We start from the raw sequence: 11,969 nt of genomic DNA on the forward strand, positions 1-11,969 counted from the left end.
AGTGAAGGGAAGTAGCCAAATATGGTACATGGACAGTGGCTACTCAAAACATATGACTAGAAGCAAGAACCAGTTCTTTTCACTTGAGGACTTAAAGGGAGGCAATGTCTCCTTTGGAAATGGGAAGAAAGGTGAGATCATTGGAGTTTGAAAGGTAGGTAAGATAGACTCTCACTCTATTGAGAATGTCTACTTGATAGATAGCTTGAAATATAGCCTGATCAGTATGTCACAATTGTGTGACAGAGGTAACCTCGTAGCATTCACCTCCACAAAATGCTTTGTGATTAATCTTACCACTGACAAGATTGTTTTGCAGGGAAAGAGAGTTAACAATATTTTCATTGTAGATTTGTCCACTCTCTCAGAAAATGAACTAACTTGTCTAAGTGTGCTGGATAATGATCCCCTCCTATGGCACAAAAGACCAATCATGCCAGTCTGAATCAGCTAAACAAATTAGTCTCCAAGGACATTGTGATAGGGTTACCTAATATCAAGTTCAAGGAAGACAAGGTTTGTGAGGCCTGTGCAAGGGGGAAGCAGGTAAAATCATCCTTCAAAAGCAAGAAAATAGTAAGCACAACCAAGTCGTTAGAACTGGTCCATATGGATCTCTGTGGTCCAATGAGAACCATGAGCAGAGGTGGAAAGAAATATGTAATGGTGCTTATTGATGATTATTCTAGATTTACCTGGGTTCTATTTCTAACTTCTAAAGATGAAGCATTTGACATGTTTACTGCATTTGTTAGAAAAACTCAGAAACAATTAGGAAATCAACTTGCATTCATTAGGTCTGATCATGGAACTGAATTTGAAAATGCAAAGTTTGTTGAATTCTGTGATGAAAATGGTATGATCATAATTTCTCTGCCCCTAGTACTCCTCAAAAAAATGGAGTAGTCGAAAGAAAGAATAGGACTCTTGAAGACATGGCTAGGACTATGCTTCTTTCTAGTAAGCTGTCCCATAGCTTCTGGGCAGAGGCTATAAACACTACATGTTACATTATCAATAGATGCATGACTAGACCTGTTACAGAGAAGACTCCCTATGAGTTACTTAAAGGGAGAAAACCAAATATATCCCATCGTAGGGCATTTGGATGTAAGTGCTTTGTGCATAATAATGGAAAGGAGTCCCTAGGTAAGTTTGATCCCAGAAGTGATGAGGGAGTATTATTGGGATATTCTTCACATAGCAAAGCATATAAAGTGTTCAATAAAAGAACTTTATGTGTAGAAGAAAGTGTACATATAGTATTTGATGAAACTAACATTCTTTTTGAGAGACATGAACATGAGGCTGAAGCCATTGGGTTGGTAAAGGACTTGACTAAAGCCTCAGCACAAGTCAAAGTGGCACCAAAAGAAGGAACAGGTGATGGAACGGGTTCTTCCATCCAGGGCAACCTGACAAGGGGTACTAATCAAGGAGGAATTGAAATAAATCCCCTAAAATAACTTGGTCATGACCCTGTTCCTCAGCAACAGAACATGAGAGAAACATCTAGCAAAAACCAGTTGGTTGTGAAACCTCACAAGCATAAAAGTTCTCATCCTATTGAGAACATTATCACTGATCCAACATCTGGAGTCAAAACTAGATCATAATTAAAGAATCGGTGTGCTTTTGATGCCTTTTTATCTCTTATTGTGCCTAAAAATGTTGTTGAGGCTTTGCAGGATACAGATTGGGTGAATGCAATGCAAGATGAACTCAATCAGTTCGAGAGAAGTCAAGTTTGGCATCTAGTTCCAAGACCCAAGGATAGATCAGTTATTGGCACAGAATGGGTCTTCAGAAACAAACTTAATGAAGATGGAACCGTTACAAGAAACAAGGCAAGACTGGTGGTTCAAGGTTACAGCCAAGAGGAAGGCATTGATTATGATGAGACTTTTGCTCTAGTTGTAAGACTAGAGGCAATAAGGCTCCTCATAGCCTTTGCAGCACATATGGAATTCACTCTTCATCAGATAGATGTCAAAAGCGCCTTCCTGAATGGTTACCTGAAAGAAGAAGTGTTTGTAAAACAACCTCCAGGGTTTGAGAGCAAAGAATGTCCTGATCATGTGTACAAGTTAGACAAAGATCTCTATGGACTCAAGCAGGCCCCAAGAGCATGGTATGAACGACTGTCCAAATTCCTACTGGAGCATGGTTACAAAAGAGGTAAAATTGACAGTACCTTATTCTTAAGGGAAAAAGGTAAGGATCTCCTTGTGGTACAAATATATGTTGATGACATAATCTTTGGGGCCACCACTGATAAGCTAAGTAAGGACTTTGCAAAATTAATGGGGGTGAGTTTGAAATTAGTATGATGGGTGAGCTTAACTTCTTCTTAGGCTTGCAGATCAAACAAAGTCCTAATGGAACCATGATCCATCAGCAGAAGTATGCAAAAGAGCTTATCAAAAAGTTTTAAATGGAAGAATCAAATGAAATAGACATACCCATTGCAACTGCCACTAAATTAGACATTGATGAACCTGGTTCATCAGTTGATCAAAAGTTATACAAGGGTATGATTGGTTCACTCCTGTATCTTACTGCCAGCAGACCTGACATTATTGTCAGTGTAGGGCTTTGTGCCCGTTTTCAGGCAAATCTAAAGGAGTCTCACTTGACTACTGTCAAGAGGATACTAAGATATCTGAAAGGCACCACTGATCTGTGTCTTTGGTACCCCAAAGGTAGTAATTTCAATCTAGTAGGATATGCTGATGCTGATTATGCAAGTTTCCTAGTGGATAGGAAAAGCACCTCAGGTATGACACACTTCCTTGGTTCATGTCTTGTGTCATGGGCTACTAAAAAGCAAAATTTAGTGGCCTTATCCACTGCTGAAGCTGAGTATGTTGTTGTTGCCTCTTGTTGTGCTCAATTGCTATGGATCAAACAACAACTGATAGATTTTGGCATTAAAGTTGGTTGCATTCCTATATTCTGTGATAACACTAGTACTATAAGTATGACAAAGAACACTGTTCATCATAAGAGGACTAAGCACATAGATGTTAGGCACCACTTCTTAAGAGATAACTTTGAGAAAGGTTTGATCTACATAGAATTCTGTGCTACTGAAAAGCAAATTGCTAACATCTTTACTAAAGCACTAAGTAGAGAAAACTTTGGGAGGAACAGGTTGGAATTAGGGATGATTAAGATCACCTAATAGGTTCAGGTTAGAATGCACAATGAATATATATATATATATATATATTTGGCTAGGAAAGCTAACTGTGTGTAAATATCTAGATTAATTTTTACTCAGCTTCATACTTTAATTAGTATACTCCTGTGCCATGTGTTTATATGATTCACTAATCTCTTGAAATTTTTTTCTCTATTATGGCATTTGAGGCATGTTCAAGAGAGTTCAAAATGAAGAACCTGGTTCATCAATATGATTTCATATAAAAGTTCAGGTATGTTTTCTATACTCTGCACAACTAGAAAGACTAATAATTCAATCATGAGCAAAAGTCCTATACTTGTCAAATTCCTAGAAAATTATATTTGTTAAGCATTGAACTAGTTTCGTCCATCTAGAATTCTACACCGTAAATTTTGCCTAATGTCTAGGGAAGCCAAATCTATCATTAAAAGTCGGGAATTTTAGTTTGATTAGACTTCTAATTGACCTCTGAAAAAGCTGTCGTTACCTATTAATTGTCTAATTCTCTTTTAAATACACATCACTTCTCCATCCTTCATCATAATTCCAAAACCGTCAAAAATACTTCTTCACTTCCAATTTCCCTCCTCTCCAAAATTCCCAAATTCTATCAAGAAATCAACAACCATGTCTAACCCACAAGATCATCCTGGAACCCCTCCACCACCTTCTCCCTCAAATTCATCCTCACCTACTCCACCCAGTGAATCTCCAAAACCTAGGTTTCGAAGGCATAAAATGCTTGCACGAAAAACCATAGCATCTGGGGCTCTGAGAAAGGTTTTAAATGAAAGGTTGAAAGCTAGCCAAGTGAAAGAAAGCCCAGCTCAAAATTCTGATTCTAGCTCTGAGACTGAATCTTTTCAATCCGCGACTGAGGGAGATGGACATGGGTCTTCTGACTCTGAGAAGACTCAAGAATTCCCTACTGAGGTAAGTTTATCTGTTATTGAAAACTTAGAAACTAGGTTTATTCTGGTTGGACCCAGTAGGGATGTTAAGCAGCTGAGACGAGTAGGAGTGGAGGTAAAAAGAAGTCTGAAAAAGAAAAGGAGATAGAGGGTGCATGTGGTGAAGAGAGGGGAAATGGGAAGGGAGCAGTTCTTGTTATATGTGGGGTTGCACAAGAGAGGTTAGAAGAGAGTGGCATGAAGTCAGGGGGAAGTGGGTCTGGGGAGGCTGCTGAGGGGTTGGTTCATCTGAGCAAAAAAAGAGATGAACCCATTTCATCTATTGAAGAGACACTAGCTGATCTACTGAGAAAGATTGGGTCAAGTTATGACCCAAAGAAATGCAAAGCTACCACACCAAAAGCCCCAAATATTCCCAAGCCATCCAAGAAAAGAAAAACCTCATCCCAAACACCTACTGGCTCTTTAGTGCTTAGGGGTAGAGCTACAAGAAGTATGGTGAAACAAAGTGAAGATGATCTATAAAAGGCTTTAGAAGAATGCAAGAAAAAGAAAATGGACAAAGGAAAGGGAAAGATTGCAGAATCCTCAGTGGCTGTTGAGGAAGAGGAGTTGGAACTGGTCCATCAGGAAAGGGGTACATCAGTGAAGGTTCCTACACTCAAGCCTAAGAAACCCAAGACTTCCTCCACGAAGTTTTCCTCTGTACATGTAGATAATGAACCCTCACTAGCCAAGAGGACAAGATCTGCAGTGAAAGCTAAACAAGCAAAAGTTTCAGATGATGAAGAGTGGAGTGGAGAAGAAGAAGAAGAAGAGGAATCTGAGAAGGAATAGGACAAGTTTGTCATCTTTGGCAAGAGAAATTTTTTGAAAGGTAGATTGTTGAAGGACCTGGTGGAACCAGGGATGATGAGGTTGGTTGACTCTTTAACTGCTCAAGGTTGGAAGGACATGGTCCTTCAGATGGATGGGAGACTAGCCAGAAATGAACTAATTGAGTTCATGGCTAATGTTGCTGTTAAGGATGAGGTTGTCAGTAGCTTGGTGAAGGGAGTCCCAGTGCAATTTGATGCTGCAAAACTGGGATAAATTCTGGAGATACGCTCTGAAGGGTTTGATGACTACACTAGGCAAAGATGGCCATGCCTGGACTCCCTACCTACTGCTCTTGAGATCACCAAGAGGTTCTACGATTCAGAGGATGTGAATGAAGCCAAGGTTGTGTAGAAAAGTTAGATGAGGCCTGAGCATAAGGTTGTGTTTGAGTTTGTCAACAAGTGCCTACTACCCAGACAAGAGAGAAGACATACTGCAAATTACATGGACCTGGTTCTTATGGAGTGCCTTGAGAGAGGAAAGCAAATCAACTGGTCTGCCCTCATTGTCAAATTACTAGACAGGGTCATCAATGGCTCCAAGGCTCATGCTACTCCATATGGCTTCATACTGACCACAGTTCTGGACAGGCTGAACGTGCCTTTGAAGAAATGGGAAATGGCCTCGAGCAAAGAACACTTTGGCATCAAAACTCTTCTTGCTTGTGAATATCCAGTCAATGCCATCCCAGTTGAACCTAGTTCATCTCTGATGACATCCATCAACAACAAGGTTAGGACTTTGGTTCAGGAATGTGCTGCTAAAGATGCTGAAATTACTAGGCTCCAGGCTCGTGTGGTTGAAGTGGAAGCTGAGAAGGATGGTCTCAGAATTGAGCTTGCAAAAGAAAAGGAGAAGAATGATGGAATTCTTCTGAATATGTTGAGTCTTCTCCAAACTCAACCCTTCAGTTCCTCCAAGCCTTAGGACTCCTAGTTTCTGTCTCCTGAACTAGTTCTAGTACCCCCCCCAGTGACCCAGATTAGGGATTTTTCTATTTTTGCTCATGGTTTGAATGTTTTTCTTTCTTTTTGTGGTTTGTTTGTATAAACATATCTCTATCAATGGCATCTGTTGTTCTCTCTTGTTCAATGATTATTCTGACCTTCATAGTTTAAATATGTTTGTTTGATTACTGATGATTGCACCATGATTGCACTTGCAGTTGCCCTAGTGGTCATGAGTACTTATTAAAATCTGGAATTCACACTGAGTATGCAACTTTTCGATGATGCCAAAAGGTGGAAGAGATATTGTGCTAAAATAAGTGATATTTATAACCTAATTAACCTGGTTCTTGATGATAAGCAAATTTTTTAAGTTTAGTGTTGATGGTTAAGCCGAGTTCTTATATGTTCTTTGATCAGTAAAAAGCACAGAGTTTGTCATCATCAAAAAGGGGGAATTTGTTGGCCCAGAAACAGGTAAAGTTTTGAAGAATGACAAATGAACTCAGTCATGGACCAGGTCCATCATGTGAAGCACAATCATGATCAACTTATACATGTGAGATACACGTGAGGGAGATAAGTACCACTGATCAAGCAGCAATATCTCCTGATTTGATAAAAAAGGTTGCATACTGGATAAGAGGAGAAAGTCTCCTTATATGATGAGAACATAATCCGGATAAAAAGAGTGTTAGAGTTTGTTATCATCAAGAACTCAACTATGACAGAAGATCAGAAATTGAATCCCAATCAAACTCTGATTTCTAACCTATTAAATAACAGTAATTGTTCTCTTTTACAGGGTGGCACAAATGCAGAAGTTAAACTAAATTGAAAGCAAAAGAGCAAGGCGATTTTGCAAGCAATTTATGTAAGATTTGAGTGTGCACTCATGAAGCTACTTGAACGAGATAGAAGAACCAGTTCCATTGTATTTTTTCTTATTCTAGTTCAATTGTAGTAAGTGGTTCAAAGTTGTACCTTTTCAGCTTTCATAGAAGCAATTGTATTAGGTACTTTGAGAGTTCAAGTTATAGGCTAACTTGAAGTTGTCGCAACAGTTGAAGCTGTGTGCTACAACGGGATTAGAGTTAATCCTTAGGTTTACAAAGAGTTTTGTAAATGCTATTTTGGCTCAGTGATTTTAGTGGAAGTTTGGCAAAATCCTACTGAGTAGTAGGTCATGGTTTTTTCACCTTTTGAGCCAGGAGTTTTCCACGTAAAATATTTGTGTTCTTTATTTTATGTACTTTTAATTCCGCAAACAGTAGTAGTTAGAACACCTAGAAGAACCTGGTTCTTCTAGATCGAAAATTGGGTACCACACAAATCACCCCCCCTCTTGTGTGGTATTGACGCTTAAAACATCAAAACTCATGTTTTCAGCTCTCCAGAACCGTGATGTAAACTACTTACCCCAGTCAGAGATGATGGATACTGATACGCCATGAAGCCTGACGATCTCACGGATGTAAATTCGAGATAGCTGCTCAGAAGAATAGGTAGTCATCACAGGAAGTAAATGAGCTAACTTTGTCAGCCTGTCCACAATCACCCAAACTGCATTAAACTTCTGCTGAGTCTATGGGAGTCCAACAACGAAATCTATAGTGATCCGTTCCCATTTCCACTCCGGAATCTCTATCTTCTGAAGCAACCTACCTAGCCGCTGATGTTCATACTTCACCTACTGGCAACTTAGGCACCGAGTCACATATTCTACTATGTCTTTCTTCATTCTACGCCACCAATAATGTTGCCTCAAGTCGTGATACATCTTCACAACACCCGGATGTATGGAGTACCGCGAGCTGTGAGCCTCCTAAAGAATCAACTCATGCAAACCTTCCACATTAGGCACACATAGCCTGCCTTACATCCTAAATTCACTATCATCCCTAATAGTGACCTCCTTAGCATTACTATGCTAGACCGTGTCCTTAAGGACAAACAGATAGGGGTCATCATACTCACACTCCCTAATACGATCAAAAAGAGAAGACCGAGAGACCATAAAAGCTAACACTCGACTCGGTTCAGAAATATCCATTCTCACAAACTGGCTGGCTAAGGCCTAAACATCTAACGCCATGGGCCTCTCTATTGCTGGTAGATATGCTAAACCCCCCAAACTCTCTTCCTGGCGACCGAAAACATCAGCCACTTTATTGGCCTTCCCAGGGTGGTCAGAATGGTGATATCATAATCCTTAAGCAGCTCTAACCACCTCCTCTGACGCAAATTAAGATCCTTCTACTTGAACAGATGTTGCAAACTCCAACAATCAGTGTCGATCTCACAAGGTACACCGTACAAATAATGCCTCCAAATCTTCAAGGCATGAACAATAACAGCTAACTCAAAGTCATGGACATGGTAGTTCTTTTCATGAACCTTCAGCTGTCTGGACGCGTAGGCAATCACCCTACGGTCCTACATCAATACCGCACCGAGGCCAACTCGTGACGCATCACAATAAATAGTATAAGACCCAGAACCTAAAGGCAATACCAATATTGGGGCTGTAGTAAAAGCTATCTTGAGCTTCTGAAATCCTTCCTTACACTCCTTTGTCCATCTGAACGAAGCGCCCTTCTGGGTCAGCCTGGTCATAGGCGTTGCAATAGATGAGAATCCCTCAACAAATCGACAATAATACCCCGCCAAACTAAGAAAGCTTCAGATCTCTATAGCTGAGGATGGTCTGGGCCAACTCTCCACTGCTTCCACTTTCTTTGGATCTACCTTGATCCTTTCACTCGACACTACGTGACCTAAAAATTCCATGGAATCTAACCAAAACTCACATTTTGAGAACTTTGCATATAATTTTTTTTCTATCAAGGTCTGAAGGTACTGTCCTCAGGTGCTGCTCATGATCCTTCCGACTCCGGAAGAACAACAGAATGTCGACAATAAAGACAATAAAGAATGAGTCAAGATAAGGCAGAAATATATTGTGCATCAAATGCATAAATGTTGTTTGGGTGTTGGTCAGTCCAAACGACATCACAAGGAACTCGTAATGACCATACCAAATCCTGAAAGCAGTCTTTCGGATATCTGGTTCTCGAATCTTCAACTGATGGTAACCTGAATGCAAGTCAATCTTGGAAAACATTGTGGCACCTTGTAACTGATCAAATAAGTCATCAATACGAGGCAAAGGATGCCGGTTCTTCACTATAACTTTGTTCAGCTGGCGATAAGCAATGCACATACGCATGGAACCATCCTTTTTCTTCACAAACAAGACAGGATCACCCCAAGGTTACACACTGGGCCAAATGAAGCCCTTATCAAGCAATTCATGTAACTGTTCCTTCAACTCTTTCATCTCAGGAGGGGCCATACGATAAAGAGGAATAGAGATGGGATGAGTTCCCGACAACAAATCAATATCTCTATCGGGAGGCATGTCAGAAGATCAGCTGGAAACACATTAGGGAAATCCGTCACTACTAGGACTAACTCAATTGTAGGGGAATCAATACTAACATCTCTCACATCGGCTAGATACGCATCACACCCCTTCTCAACCATTTGTTGAGGTTTAAGAAATGAAATAACTCTGTTGGGAGTGTAATCTAAGGTACCCCTCCACTCTTATCACGGTAAACCTAGCATAGCCAGTATCACAGTCTTGGCACGACAATCAAAAATAGCATAATGGGGTGACAACCAGTCCATGCCCAAGATAACATCAAAATCTACCATGCTGAGCAATAATAAATCGGCTTTAGTCTCAAAACCACTAAGAGTAATCAAACATGACTGATACACAGGATCCATAATAAGAGAATCTCCCACAAGAGTAGACCTATAAATAGGGGAACTCAAAGAATCTGGAGATACGCCCAAATGTGGGGCAAAATAAAAGGACACATAGGAATAAATGGAGCCTGGATTGAATAGAATTGATGCATCTCTATGACAGACCAGAACAATACCTGTAATTACAGAGTCAAAAGCAATAGCCTCTATATGAGAAGGAATGTCATAGTATCTGTCCTGGCCTCCCCCTCTAGGGCGACCTCTACCTCCCCAACCTCCACCTCGGGCTGGCTGAGCAGATGGAGTGGTAGTTGGTGCTGTAATCATAGCCTAGGGACCCTTTGGAGCATGTTGTGGCCGAGAAGTCTGTAGAGGTGCACCCCTCCTAAGTCTGGGGCAATCCCTCACTATATGACGAGTGTCTCCACACTCAAAACAAGCTCTGGGAGGATGTGGAGTTTGTGGCTGACTCAGGCCAGGTCTGCTAGACTAGCCACTAAAAGCACCCCGTGCAGGAGGCACACTATATACTGGAGGTGCATAATAAGGCTTCGGAGGACTAAGAGGAGCTGGAATACCACTGGCAGCTAGAAGAACTGAATGAACGGGGCAACTCACAAAGCCCCTACCATGTCTAACTGCAACTGGGGCACGAGCACCAGAATAATGGCAAGACTCTCAAGACATATCCTCCCTATCACGAGCAAGCATGCCCTTCACTCTTCTAGCATTACTCACTACCTGTTGATACGAGATATCCATCTCTAGATCCCGGGCCATGCTAGTCCATATGCTTGGATGGAGTCCCTCAATAAACCGACAGAACCTCTCTCAAACTGTAGAAACCAAGGCTGGTGCATGTCTAGCCAAGTCACTGAAACGAACTGCATACTCTGAAACAGCCATAGCACCCTGGCGCAACTGTTCAAACTCTGCGCACCATGATTACCTGAGGCTCTGACGGATATGCTCTCTCAAAAAACATGTCCGAGAATTGAGTCCATGTAAGGGAAGCTACCTCAGCCAGACTGTCCAACTCATAACTATGCCACCACTAATAGGCTGCTCCTTGAAGCTGAAAAATAGTGAAAGAAACCCCAATCGACTCTGCTATGCCTATAGTATGGAGGATACGGTGGCACCCCTACAATAAACCCTGAGCATCCTCTAACCCTAGACCACTGAATATAGGAGGGTCATACTTCTTGTTCCTCTCGAGCCTACGTTGCTCCTCCTCTGGAACTGCTACCCCACCATTGGGCTGGATTGGGGCTATAGGTGGTATCGATATAACCTCTAGAATCTGATAAACCTGAACCCGCTGCTGTGGGGTGCGGGCGACAAGAGTATATTCTCCTCCCCCAGCCTGAGATATGGCTGGAGTAAGGGGAATCAACCCTGCCTGAGCTAGAGTACCAAACATGCTCAGGAACTGCGCAAGTGTCTCCCGAATAGTTAGAGTAGTAGTAGTAGGCGTCTCAGGTGCCTGTGCTCCGACTGGAGCTACTGGTGGCTCCTCGCTAGCAGCTCTCTCGCGTGCTTTGGATGCACCACGTGGGCGTCCTCGACCTCTACCTGGGCCCTGGCCTCTGGCAACTCTAACAAGGGGCGCGGGAGCCTGGTCATCTTCGGCTGCACGTATCCTCACCATCTGTGAGAGAATACAACATAAAAGTTTAGAATTTCAAAGTAAATAATTTCGCACGACAAGGAATCAAATGAAATGAAATTTTTCTAATAGTTCCACAGCTTCCCAAAGATAAGTACAGACGTTTTCATACTGATCCGTGAGACTCTAATAAACCGGCTTGTGACTCATGACTCATATGAACTTAGGTCTCTGATACCAACTTGTCACGCCCCAAGTTCTCCCTTCGTGAACCGTTGTGACGGCACCTACTCTCTACGACTAGGTAAACCTAACATTTGCGGAAAAGAAATGGAAACATAAAAGCTAACAACTAACAAGTAAATTTAATTAATATTAAGATGCCGCTCGGCATATATAGTAATCACTCTCGAAATGTACATAAACTCTCCCAAAATCTGGAATATCGTAAGTCACAAACTACAGAAAGAAAATAGTATTTCTATACTACAGAGTCTAACAAAAGGAAATACAAGAAGTGTTTGATATGGGGAAGAGTAGATAGGGACTCTGAGGTCTGCGGACGTGGCAAATATACCATGAAGTCTCTACAACTATCTTGCCTCACTAATAATGAGGCTGATAAGCGGTACCTGAATCTGCACACGAAAGACATGTGC

At 41.5% G+C, this 11,969-nt stretch overlaps 2 protein-coding genes across 2 annotated transcripts; one reads left to right on the forward strand and one right to left on the reverse strand.

Moving 5' to 3' along the window:
- The first annotated feature begins 1,709 nt into the window (after nucleotides 1–1,709).
- LOC138887727 (uncharacterized mitochondrial protein AtMg00820-like) lies at nucleotides 1,710–2,434 on the forward strand. Its single transcript, XM_070169507.1, has 2 exons — nucleotides 1,710–2,067; nucleotides 2,355–2,434. The coding sequence occupies exons 1-2, from the start codon at nucleotides 1,710–1,712 to the stop codon at nucleotides 2,432–2,434; spliced, it is 438 nt and encodes a 145-aa protein (XP_070025608.1).
- A 7,102-nt stretch (nucleotides 2,435–9,536) lies between these two features.
- Nucleotides 9,537–10,028, reverse strand: LOC138887728 (uncharacterized). Its single transcript, XM_070169508.1, has 2 exons — nucleotides 9,878–10,028; nucleotides 9,537–9,772 (listed from the first exon to the last, which is right to left on the reverse strand). Exons 1-2 carry the CDS (start codon nucleotides 10,026–10,028, stop codon nucleotides 9,537–9,539), a joined length of 387 nt encoding a protein of 128 aa, XP_070025609.1.
- Between the last annotated feature and the right edge of the window lie 1,941 nt (nucleotides 10,029–11,969).

The sequence above is a fragment of the Nicotiana sylvestris genome, chromosome 3 (genome assembly GCF_000393655.2).
Source record: "Nicotiana sylvestris chromosome 3, ASM39365v2, whole genome shotgun sequence".
NCBI classification, from domain to species: Eukaryota; Viridiplantae; Streptophyta; class Magnoliopsida; order Solanales; family Solanaceae; genus Nicotiana; species Nicotiana sylvestris.